The following is a 14,069-nucleotide window of genomic DNA, read 5'->3' as shown; positions in this document are numbered from 1 at the left end:
GTGTAATGCACATGAGTATCTGTGTCCAGGGGGTCCCACACCATGCACACTGCACCCATGTTGTTTTATACTTACCTTTCTGGAGTCCCGTGATTGGCGCTGCAGCAAAAAATCACTTGCAAAATGGCCACCACGCATGCGCACTAGGAAATTTGTCTGCAGAACCATGGCAGGCGCCATGTTTATAGACACTTGTCCATGTGCAGTAGACTCCAGCAGAGTGCCAAATCCTACAGAACCGTGGAGAGCAGGGGGCCCAGAGTCTGCACATGGCCCCCTCCTCTCTTAAAATGCCCCTGCATTATGCCTAGAGGACACTGCTGCTACCTCTGTTAAGTAGAGCACTGCACTACCCAGAGTGTCCCTTGGATGCTCCAGGGCAGCACTGCAGTAGCATAACTAGTTGAAGGGTGCATACCAAATGCAGGGCCATGTACTCTTCAAGACTAACCAACTCGCTCACCCCTAGTTATGGTACTGGGCCAAACTGAAAACTAAATTGCAGTGTAAAAATAAAGCACCCCTTCGATTGCAACATGGTTTGTCTATGTGCAAAGTAACTTTGATTTATTTATTCTGCTTCCCACTCAGAACCTGACCATTTGGGGGTAATTCAGTTGTGGGTAAAGGGGTTGAATTGCCATTGCCACAGTATTTAAATGCTGGTAACAGCAGCAGATTTGCCCCATTCACCCGCCACAATTCACCTGAAACTGCTCACTACTCTATGGGGTAGCAAACACTTTTGAGGGGGATCCCACTACTGTAAAGTGTGGTGGGTGTCGTAGAAATTCAAGGAAACTATATTTTACAGAAATGTTACATTCTGTATGTAAAAACATCACTTTTTGAGTTTAGTTCTTTTAACTCTTTTTTCAGCTTCCTACTTTTATTATATAGTGAAAATACATTTACATTACACCAGAAATGTATATCATTTTATGATTTTATATATATATATATATATATAGATCTATCTATCTATCTATCTATCTATCTATCTATCTATCTATCTATCTATCTATCTATCTATCTATATATCTTTTATTAACCCTGGACCAACACTGCATCAGGAAAACCAAGGCAGTTCAGTGAGATGCATGCAGTGTATGTGTTTTTGTTATTGTTGGTTTGTACTCTTCTCATCCGACTTATCAGCAAACCTTTTAGGATCAAGGGTTTATGAAATTCCTGGCATCAGTGAGACACTATTACTGGACATCTGAGGGACTAAAATACAGTATGTGACAGTCCCCTCTTAGTAAAATGTGTTGTTTTAATAAGACTTAGAAGGAAATGCAAGATCAAAAAACTATTCTGCTATTACTGGCAGTTTACATGTAAATATATCTAAAAATGATACAATTTAATTTAAATAAAAGCACACAGTAAAGAACAAAAGCACAATTCAGAAAACTCCATGAAGAAAGATGTCAAAATAAGTATTCAGTACATTTGAGTCATAGTGCCCTAAAATTTGGAACATTTAAGGAAAATGGTTTCTTTGAAATTATCTGTGTTTACAGAGAAGCCTCAGTATATCTATTAAGGTATGATTAATTGCTCAAGTTACTTATTTTATGTCGCCATTATATTTTCCTTGATTATAACAACATCATAACTTGTAATTTTCTTAGAAATTAATTTGTCTCATGCTGAAGAAATTGCAAGGCATTTCAAAGGAGTACTAGTAGGCAGTGGATAGCACTTTACCCATAGTAACAGATGTAGGATTCAAAAGCTTTTACAGCAAAAAATTCTAAGAGGCTTTACACTAATGTGCTAGTCAATAAGGCATTAAAGTTAATATTTTTTTTTTTTTTACTCTCAAGTAGGCACAGTACTTATCATAATAGCATTTCTCATTATAAGAACATTATTAATCATTCCATTATGGAAAGGTTGCTTTTGTAGTAATATCTACATGTCTTCTTCTGCACTTTTATTAATGTCAATATATATTTTTCAATAGTGGTAATTAGCAATTCTGCTCTTTATGCTATAAAAATTAAGATTTTATTGATTTCTTATGTTGTGTTTTATGTTATTGATTTCTTTAAACCAATTTATTGCAGTAGTTTCCTATTACTTGTATTGCAATGTCTATTACCTCATTACAAATGATACATTTTGAGTTTTATATTATGAGTTTATCTGCATATCTGAAAAAAAACACACATGTCCCAGTGGATTTTAATCATTTTGTAAAGTTTTCAATACACTGTACATAGTGAAATTGTAGAATATCTCAATTTCACTGATTCAGAGCCATTTGTGAATTTGAAAGGGTAATTCTGAAAAGAAAAATCTTTCAATATATTTTAAGAAAATGATATTTGATGTCTTACTGAACAAAAAAACTATTTACATCATAATCAACATTGCAGATAGTAATATTAATAATACACAATTATACCTATTATTATATTACTATTATTATTACTATTATTATTATTATTATTATTATTACTATTATTATTATCAGTGCTATTTTTGTAGGAAAATAGATTCAGGAACTGTGTGCGGGACAGAAGTGGGTGGTGATGTGGGTGGAGCTACCAAAGGGGCAGGCATCAATTGGTGCATTGGAAAAAAATTGGAAAATCAGTTGGTGCATAAAGTTTTTTTTAAACACATAAGCCCCCCAGCAGTGCCATATATACACATAATGCCTTCAGCAGTGCCATATACACACATAATGTCCCAAGCAGTGCCATTTATACACATGATGCCCCCAGCAGCACTATATATATATATATGTATATATATACACACTCATAATGCCCCAGTAGTGCCAGTTACACATTGCCCCCAGTAGTGCCAGTTACACACTGCCCCTAGTAGTGCCAGTTATGCATTTCCCCCAGTAGTGGCAGTTACACATAGCCCCCTTATACAGCCAGACACACAATGCCCCCGGTAATAGTGCTCAGCCCTCCGTTGCTGCTCTTGCTTCTGTTGTAGCTGCTGTCTTCGCATCTCCTGTCTGAGCCTGAGGAGAGCACAGTGCACATCTCTCCTTCCACTTGCTGTGGCGGCCATTTGAAACATGGCGCCGACTTGTTAGCTCGCGGGCTAGCAGCCAATCAGGAGCCACGCTGCTAGTCCACGAGCTCTAATTAGCCGCCAGAGGTGGAACACAGCGAGAGGAAGGAGAGATGTGTGCTGCACTCTCCTCCCCTCAGGCAGACTCACAGACAGGGGAAGCAGAGGCAGCAGCAACGACAGCAGGGAAATGTCGGGGCCAGGAAGCAGACGATCCAGAACGCTGTTCCTGATTATGTCATTTTGGAAAAGACCTTCAGGAACAGCGTTCCGGTACGTTCATGGCCAAAAATAGCCCTGATTATTATTATTATTACTACACATAAAATAGAACTAATGGTCTCATATCATGAATTGTTCTTTTAGTGGAATCACAGGTTGTTTGTACATCTTTTGTATAATATTGCACTACTTCCTTTATCAAAAATGTGGACGCAGGAAAAAACAATTATAGTTTTATAGTATACAGTATAACCTTTCTTCTGTTTCAGGTACTAAATATATAATAGTATTTTGCATAATACTAAAATTAAACCAGTACCAATTGTGGTTATTACATTGCATTGATAATACATGTGTGTTGAATTTCTGAGTAGTGAAATAACTCAACTATATGATAAAACATTGCATTGTTGACATATTTAAATGAAGTACAAACATCTATTGCAGATCTGACATGTAGATTTAATGAAGTATAATTTTGTACCTTGCATTTGCCGTTTCGAGTAAAGTAGATTCAGAAACAAAACAATGCAAAATGTAATAAGACAGTCTCAATGCTCCCTTACTGTAATGGTTAAATAAATGTGGCACTATTTATAAGGGAAAGCTAAGAATAATGATTAACTGAACAAGATGCAAAATTACAGTAGATGCACAGTTTGTTTGTGGATTGTCGCCAGACAATCTGCAAACAATGTCTTCATCACAGTCATAGAATATATTTGGAATATAATAACATCCCATGCCTCCATAGGGGCATTCCTGAGAGAGAGAATTTGCACCTTATCTTTTTGTAAAATCATCATACTCATACTAAGCACAACATTTGTTTTCTTAACTTTCTTAATTACTCAATATCTATGTGTGTGTGTCCATATAGTATGTGTGAATTCCTCTGTGACCTGCAGTGCAACATGGTTTTGCACAATTGCTAACTTTTTGGTTTGCTAACAAACCTGAATAAGGCCCTATGCCAGTTATTCTCCAACTCAGTCTTCTGGACCTCAAACAATTCATGTTATTCAGGGGCACTCGTGTATTCATTACTCACTGACACATTTTAAAACACAGGTAGAGCTAATTATTTAACTTATGATCTGTGAGGAAATCTGGAAACCATGAACTGTTTAGGGTCCAGAGGACAACATTGAGAACCTATGGACTATGCAATTCAATGTACAGTATCTTTTATATATATAGTTTCACACTTTAATATGGTGTGGGATAACAATTTATTGTCCCTGTGAGTCAATAATATATTTTTCTTTTTGCAGATGGAGACCCGAAAACGTCTTGCAAAAATTGTCCTTGTGTTTGTTGGCTGCTTTGCACTCTGCTGGTTTCCAAACCATGTGTTATATATGTACCGTTCCTTTAACTACAATGAAATTGATCCTTCTTTAGGACATATGATTATCACCTTAGTAGCCCGTGTCTTGAGTTTTTCTAACTCATGTGTAAACCCTTTTGCACTTTATTTGCTTAGTGAGAGTTTTAGAAGACACTTTAACAGCCAGCTTTTCTGTCGAAGAAAGAAGCGTCATGAGCGGTCTACCAGTTACTTACTTAATTCATCTGCAATTCGAATGACTTCTCTGAAGAGCAATGTTAAAAATACTGTGACCAGCACTTCACTCCTCAATGGTCAAAGTCGCCAAGAAGTATCATTATGATCTTTCTATAATAATGATAATGAGAAGCCTGGATATTATAAAGATTAACCTGACAATAATAAAATATTATTGCAAAGTAACGAGATACATTACTGTATAATGTTTATGTAAAATGAACGTTTGTCCAAAAATAAGGATTTTGTGAAGGAAAAAAATGTGTAAGTTGATATTATTCTCTAAAGTTTGCATAACATTTTAATTTGAAAGATTCCATTTTATTAATTTCCCTAACATACCAAACTCTTAAAATAATTTTGTTTTATTATTTTTTTGCTTTGTATAAAAATGTATCCAAAATGTATTATAATATAAAATCAGAAATCTTCAAAAGACAAAAATTTATGAAACATTGTTCTCTTGGTTGTGTAAAACAAAGCATTTGCTGGATTTTTATAAATGATTGCAAATTTCCCACATTAATACAATCTTTATAATATTGATTGATGGTTGCCATAGAGCCAAAATCTACTAGTATATTTGCTGAGATGTCATTATTATCTGGTAAGGCATTGGCCAGAGAAACTAGGAATTTTAAAATGGATAACGTAAAAAACAATACAAAGCTCAAAACTGAACTGCAAAATACAGTACTGTAGATACTTAATTTTGGATTTAGTTACAACCTTTCAAATGCTACAACCACACCATAGAACAGGAGAATTGGCCATTGTCTGAGCTCTATTCATAGACTATATACTTATTAAAAAGTGTATTTACAATTACAGTGTGTAATGAAACTAAACAGAAAAACAAAGCTTAAGTAAAGGTTGTAGTAAAGATTGACATACTACACTCCCAAACTCCTCATAACACCAATTTTGCATCAAGTATGCGCATCTCTATATACCGTAAATAAACACATCACAGTCAGTTTTTTGATTCTTTTTTTTAACCAATTAATTACAAAGGTCTTCAATAGGACTAACACTGCAGTTAGAGATGCCTGTCTGGATGGCTGGGGCCTGATATACTTCAAGCCAAAGAATATTGCCAATAAAATGTTAAAGTGAAAATGTTGCAAAGCCAAGATGGTACTTATGACCATCATGTGATTATATAGATACCCTCCATTATAATCATATATTTATTGTGCAGTGTGATTTCTAGACTATAGAAAGGCAGTCTACAGTACATATTTATCATACATGTGTATAAATTATTTAAAAAAATAGTTACAGTACGTACTGTATGTCCACTGTGCATCACAGTATGTCAATCATTTTGTATTTGCACTTGAATAAACTGTTTGCAGAAATATTACATACAGTACCAGTAATTTTGGACCCAGCTCACCTCAGTCTTCCTCACCCCCAACTTTGCCCTGCCCCACTCCTCCGCTTTGTCTGTCTCCATCCCCATCTCTCTACTTCTCTGCCCCCAGTACTGCAGCAGCTAATCACCTACTCCGCCCCACTCCTACCTTCTTTTCCCTTGACCTGTCTGGCATCTCCCCTGCTTCTTCCCACCCTACACCCACTCCCATACTTACCCATTTCCTGGCATCTGGTTCTCCTCTCCTAAAGGGGTGTATACATGGTGCACTATTACCTTGCGATTTTGACTATATAGTGAAAATCGCAAGGAAATTTAGTGCAAATCGCAAGGTGTTAGCCACCTGTGATACCGATGCGATCCCGATGTGAGGTCCAGCGTGGTCAGTATCGCAAGTTTAGATAGACCGTGCAGGCAAGTCAATTTTGACTGTCTAGTACTAAAGTGTAGTCAGAATTGGCACTTAGTCAAAATCCCACACAACTAATATCGCAGACACACATAGTCAAAATTGAAGATAGTAAAAATCGAAGATAGCCAAAATCTCACTGTGTGTATGCAACTTAAGCCTATCCTATCTCCCTTACAGTGGGAGCTACCACTATGTGCACATTAATGAGATGTGACAGACTTTAGGAAATTATTATTTAAAGTTGTTTTAATATAGGCATAATCAATTTGACATATCTCCTAATAACATAAATATTGCCTACAAGAACATATAATTAAACATTTTTTCAATTATGAACAAAAATGTTTATAAATCCCAGCAAAATTAAAGTTTATACTCTGACTGATGGCAATAGCACAGCTAATAATACTAGTCACATATACACAGACAAATGCACACATTATGGATTACTGCTGATATTACAAACTATCAATAACTTCCTGGTAAATTCACTACTCATAGGGGTATATTAAATTGGTGTTGGATCCTTTCCGACCGAAAGGATCCAACATCTCAGTATTCAATGAGCGGCTGTTACACACACCAGTGCTAACAGGAGTATACCGGTGTATGAACAGAGAGGGAAGCGAAGCAAACAAACTCACAGACAGTATAACATAACATACACAGGAGGTGATGGAATAACTAATAAACACAAAGTGAACGGAGAAGCCCAAAGGCTCAGGAATTGGGTGTCTCCCTAGTGTCAGGAATGCTCAGATGGAATAGAGCGGACAATGAAGCGAGGTGTAGTGATTTAACATGTGGAGCACCCGAAATGATGTTGCTAAGAGCAACAGAAAAAACCCCAAAGGGTTACCAACGGGTGTGGGAATAAACTCCTTGGTCAGAGATAGAAATATAGACACAAGGAGAGTATCCACAATCCTAACCCCCACTTGCAGGGCCCAGGTTCAGTTTACTGCCACTAAACTGACACCTGGACGCCCTGCACAGTGAGGGAGGATTAAGCAAGCAGGTCTGAGAGTACAGCCGCAAACCTGCTGGGTTCACAGAATAGCAAAAGAACCCCAGCAGGTCAAACAACTGACTCCAGTCTTACTGCTAGGTCCGGATTGGCAGAATGAAGTACCGAATCCCAAGGCCTATTCGCAGTAAGCAACAAGTAAATACAAAGTCACACAGTACTAGCTAACTCTCTGGAACTGACTAACAAACAAAGATTCAGCAGCATTTGCCTAGCCTGAGAGGATGGTTTATATAGCAGGTGCTGTCCACGCCCCACTCAGACCTCACAGACTGTGAGCACAAAACCAGCGCCGGATTCCCTGCCGTGCACAGAGCCTGTAACCACTACACAGTAAAAACCCGGACCGGAGTATCAGCTGCGCTCAGGTTACTTCGCTAACACTTGCCTCCCGGTTGCCATGGCGACGTGGCAGCACAGAGCAGGAGATCCTAACAGCGGCATGCCAATCTGAATTTTTTTAAAGTCGGTTTGACATTGTTGGAAACGGGGCTAAAATCTGTCAGATCTGGCCACTCTTCTGACAAAACACATGGATCCGTGGCTATTCCGCCGATCCACATGTTTTCCGACAAGTCGGAATTCCCAACTTGTCAGAAAAATGTCAGAGGGATTGAATAGGTCTGAACAGTTTCCGACCTAAAAAAGTAAAAAACTAACACCTTTCTGACAAGACGGCAGTTCCGACTACAATTGAATACCCCCAATAGACTCTAACCATACGTTACTGAATTGTCCACAATATTTTTAAACTCTACATATTTCTATAATTGATAATAATGTAAAAAATATAAGAAAAATGTATTTATATGTACTCAAGCTAATTGTTAAACAATTCCTGTCTTTTCCTGACTAGGATACAGAAAAAAAGTACAAGAAACATATTGTTCATTTATATATCAACAGCAGGTAAAATAAGTATTTACACATTAATATTTTTCTCAGTAAATATATTTCATGGGACTATTGTAATGAAATTTTCACCAAATGTCAGCAACAACCCATGCAATTCACACATTCAAAGAAATCAAACCATAGATGTCCATAAATTAAGTTATGTGTAATAATGTGAAATGACACAGGCAAAAAGTATTGAACACATGAAGAAAGAGAGATGTTCTGTAAAAAGTCATTCCCAACTGATGGCCTTTTAAACAGGTGTCTCATTACCAAGGTGTCACACAAGAAACATCTCATGATGGGTAAAAGCAAAGAGCTCTCTCAAGACCTTTGCGACCTTATTGTTGCAAAACATACAGTACTGATGGCAATGGTTACAGAAGGATTTCTAAACTTCTGAATGTTCCAGTGAGCACTGTTGAGGCCATAATCTGGAAGTCGAAAGAACATAATTTCACCATGAACTGGCCACGGCCAGGTGCTTCCCGCAAGATTTCTGATAGAGGAGTGAAAATAATTCTGAGAAGAGTTGTCAAGAGCCAAGGACCACTTGTTACATAGTAAGGTTGAAAAGAGACAAAAAGCTAATCAGATTCAACCTGTATTGTGTTAAGCTGTTCATATTATAATGCGCCTGCTGAAGTAATTGTTTAGTACCAATTTACAACTATGATTCTTACCACTCCCAGATATTTAATGTCAATATGTTAAATGCTATAGCCCTGGATTAATTTTCCAGTAAGAAATTTGTCCAAACCACTTTTAAATGCATTTACAGAGTCTACCATTATTACCTTCTCCGGCAGGGAGTTCCAAATCTTTATTGCCCTTACTGTGAAGAACCCTTTCCTACGTTGTGTACAAAATTTTCTCTCCTCTAGCCTCAGCGATTGCCCTTGTGTCCTATACAGAGTTCTTTTAATAAACAAGTCCCCTGCCAATTCCTTGTAAAGACCTTTTATATATTTGAAGATATTAATAATGTCTCCTCTTAGATGCCTCTTTTCTAGTAAGCCTTTCCTCGTACTGGAGAGCTCCAGAAAGACCCGGAATTAGCAGGTATAATTGTTTCAAAGAAAACAATAAGTAATGCACTCAACCGCCATGGCATGTATGCACGCTCACCACGCAAGCCTCCTCCATTGCTGAAGAAAAAGCATATCAAAACACGATTAAAGTTGCTGCACAACATTTGCACAAGCCTGTGAAATACTGGGAGAATATAGTCCGGTCAGATGAGACCAAAATTTAACTCTTTGGATGCCATAATACACACCATGTTATGAGGAGAAATGGCACTGCACATCACCCCAAAACACCATACCAACAGTGAAGTTTGGAGGTGGGAACATCATGGTGTGGGGCTGTTTTTCAGAATACAGTACTGGCATACTTCATATAGTTGAAGGAAGTATCAATGGAAAAATGTACCGAGACATTCTTGATAAAATTCTGCTGTCATCTACCAGGATGCTGAAGATGAAATGATGGTGGACATTTCAGCAAGACAATGATCCCAAACACACAGCCAAGGACACTCTCAATTGGTCTCAGGAAAAGAAAAGAAAGCTGCTAGAATCACCCAGCCAATCACCTAACTTTAATCAAATTGAAAATCTATGGAAAACAAAGATCAGATTTCATAGAAGAGGTTCACGGAACCTTCAAGATTTGAAGACTGTGTGGAAGAATGGGCCAAAATCACACCTGAGCAATGCATGCAACTAGTTTCTCCATATAGAAGGTGCATTGAAGCTGTCATTACCAACAAAGGCTTTTGTAAGAAATAGTAAATAAATTTCAGTGTGTTCAATACTTTTGCCCTGTGTCATTTCACATTATTACACACAACTTAATTTATGGATATCTACGGTTTGATTTCTTTGTATGTGTGAATTACATGGGTTGTTGCTGACATTTGATGAAAAGTTCATTACAATAGCCCTTTATATCAAAAATCTTTAATATTTTAACTGTCATAATCATGATAGCGGAATATGGACGTTCAAAATCCAAAAGGATTTGGAAAGTATTGTAACCCTAACCACCCTTCCCGCAGTCTAACCCTAAACATTCCCTTTGACGGACTAACACTAACCATCCCCTCCCACAGCCTAACCCCAACCCCACCCCCTAGTTCCTTACCCTAAATCTAACCCCTATAATTACTGTCAGGATACATTGGGATTTTGAGCATTGGGAGTTTTCTGATGGGATTCTTACTGTCGGCATGCTGAATGCCGGGATATTGACTGCATCCCTTTACTATAATAATAATAATAATAATAATAATAATCATCATAATAATGATAATCATAATAATAATGATCATTTTATTTATATAGTGCTTTTCTCCTATTGGACTCAAAGTTACTTTACAGACATCAAAAATAGTACATTGAACAAGGATTTAGTATAACTGCTTTTAAAAGAATCACACAGAAATAATTAAAAACAACAGAACCTAGAGCGCACAATAAGCAAACTTCCGGGATGGTGCAGACAGTTTGGGTATTACAGTAACTTACATGAGTTGTATATTCCACCCACGAAAGGTACCAGGTGAGGCAGCCATCTTGGTCGCACTATGTAGGATTACCCTTGGTGGAATAGGTTACCCCTAGAACAGATGACTTAAAATGGGTGTTTGCAGCATTGCTAGGGGTAGTGTCCTAAAATAATCGTCAAGTCCATGAATTTTTCCTACTGTAGTGACTGCATCACCTTCTGTTGTACTATTGAGTAATCTTTCAGAAATGATCCTAGTAGAGACTGGTGTTGACCTCTGTCACATTCTGCCCTGCTTAAACCCTTTTTAAATAATATGTTGAATTTGAGATGTAGGCCTCATTCACCAATTAATTGATTAGTTAATTAATTAATCAAATTCTGTTGGAGATGTATACAAACTAAAGAGGAAGAGTGGAAAAATTGCTAATACCATTCCAATCAGCTTCAAGCTATCATCAAGAAAATACATTTTATAAAATGATAGCTTGAATCTGATTGGTTGCGATAGGCAAATTCTCCATCTGTCCTCTTTAGAAAATTTGATACATCTTTTCCCTTTCATTTTTTTATTTTTAAATTGTTACTATGGCTCACAGCACATTTATGTACACTGCCCCAAGTTGTCAAATGACTCATAAGTCTGTTCCGTGCATGCTATTGCTACAAGACTAAAAATGCTATATTTCAGTTTTAATTGAATTATCAAATGTTGGACGATGGCAACTCTGCAATCTTTGTAATCTATCAATGTTAAAACTATTTCATACATATTTGACTTTATAGGTTACAATTTGTATTGTATGTAATTGAATTTAAACTGTCTTTTAAAAAAAAAAACAACAACCTTAATTCCTAGAATTCAGGAAGAGAGCATAATATGCAGTGAAAGTTGTATTTGTGGAGAGTAAATGTATGTATTTTATCAGTACACAGACATACAGCAATGGTAATGATCATGGAATTAGAAACAAATAAACAACTAAAAATAGAACCCGGGGTCTTTAAAGCACTCTGATTTTACAGCTGGCATGACATTTTAGACACAAAGACTAATTTTATATACTGTAAAAAGGCACAGTATGCATCGCTGACACCATTTTGCTTGCACAGTAGTACCATTATCTAAATAGGCATTACGTACAGCAATTTGCTGTGTGATGGACTTCAGCTAATGATCAATTTTTCTGCTAGATTACTGCCTATAGCAGCTCTTTGTTTTTCTATACTGTGGCTATAAAGCAGTAATTTACTTAGAGTAGTGACATATTCTCAATTATCTGCTTATCAAGATTTTATATAGCTGTAAGGTGCGACTGAACAAAATCAAGACAATTTAGAAACGCAGGTTCCTTCCATAAGAACCAGCATCCTCCATGATATTTCAGAGGTGATTAGACAGGATTAAATACGAATGATGAAATGGACATGTTCTATTCATCTCAAATAAATTTGATTCTTTATACTTAGCAAAATTGAACACTAAAGTATAAACACATTTAATGGCAATAATCATAATTGCACAATTTTATATTGTGGTGTACAAAATGCGACTGCAATATAACGTAATCAAGAAAAATACTTGAATATTTTTCTAATAAAGCAGCCTGTTTAAAGCAGAATTATGTATGAATAATTGCGAACATTTCATAATAAGAAAATAAGTTATAGTCATTATAGTAGGTGCACAATTCAATGTTCATCCTCTCCATGTGTAAATTAAAGAAAAATGACTAATAAATAATGTGCCATATACCCATGTTTAGTGTACAGTATGACCTAAATTAAATGACTTTTTGATTGCTATCACTATATACTAGAGCATGATGTTTAAGTTTTTGCATGTGACATATCCTATTAAATCGACTAATAGAATGTTAGTTTGTTTTGCAAGCAGATGACGTGTTTATGTAATTATGGTCTGTAAGTAATGCTACAGTATATATTCTGTCTGTGTATATTGCATTGTGATCTTGTGAGTTTGTGAAAAACTGATTTCTACGTACTGTATGTACTGAAATTATTATAAAGAAAAATTTTGTTGAAAAATGTTATTTTTCATAATAAAATCCATTGAAATTCTTCAGAATTTGTAAGCATTATTTACTCATGGTGCATGTTTATTTTGAATAATTTACTTACTGTACATTTTTTGTACTAATTGTAAGCTAATCATGCATGGATAATAAGTGCAACTTGAGAATAAAAAATAACTAATTTGTCCACACAAAACTGTACAGTTGCTATATATATATATATATATATATATATATATATATATGCTTAAAAATCCACTATATCTTGAATAAAATTTTCAGATCTAAAACATGACTGTGAAAAAACATAATTCAGTGTAAAGCTGGCACTCTACTGTAGCTTTACCAAAAAGTGTAGTTTCATCACACCACGTAGCAGGGGCGGATTGGGAAACTACAGTGGCCCTGGAAAAATTTCTAGAAGTGGTCTTATGTGGGCAGCACCAAGGGCCTTATTCAGGTTTGTTAGCAAACAAAAAAAAAATAGCAGTTGGGCAAAACCATGTTGCTCTGCTGTGTGGCAGATATAACATGTGAACAGAGAGTTAGATTTGGGTGGGGTGTATTCAAACTGAAATCTAAATTACAGTGTAGAAATGATGCAGCCAGTATTTACCCTGCACAGAAACAATATAACCCACCCAAATCTAAATCTCTCTGCACATGTTACATCTGCCCCACCTGCAGTGCACATGGTTTTGCCAAATTGCTAACATTTTTGGTTTGCTAACAAACCTGAATAACCCCCCAAATCAACTAATCAACCCCCCCCCCCCCAAACACCAAAGTGGGTGGGATTACTATACTGGGGAACATTAGGAACACATTTTTATGTGAAATGTTCTTGGGTGATTAATAGATTCTCCAGTTTCCTGCATATATCCCCTGTAGACCTATTGAACTTGTCCTAAATATCAAAAACTAGAATGCTTTACTATTATATGTAAAAACTTTAAAAATTGATGAGGCACAGA

General features: G+C 36.4%; 1 protein-coding gene across 1 annotated transcript in view; it reads left to right on the top strand.

Annotated features, from left to right (window-relative positions):
• NMBR (neuromedin B receptor) overlaps window positions 1-5,083 on the top strand; it is a 414,971-nt gene extending 409,888 nt beyond the window's left edge. The window contains exon 3 of the mRNA XM_063919732.1: window positions 4,542-5,083. Within this exon, the coding sequence (XP_063775802.1) occupies window positions 4,542-4,940 (399 nt within the window). The 3' untranslated portion in view covers window positions 4,941-5,083. The remainder of the gene's footprint in view (window positions 1-4,541) is intronic.
• The last annotated feature ends 8,986 nt before the right edge of the window (window positions 5,084-14,069 follow it).

Source organism: Pseudophryne corroboree, chromosome 4 (assembly GCF_028390025.1).
Source record: "Pseudophryne corroboree isolate aPseCor3 chromosome 4, aPseCor3.hap2, whole genome shotgun sequence".
Lineage (NCBI taxonomy): Eukaryota > Metazoa > Chordata > Amphibia > Anura > Myobatrachidae > Pseudophryne > Pseudophryne corroboree.
Note: the sequence above shows the minus strand (reverse complement) of the source record. Positions and strands in the feature narration are given on the sequence as shown.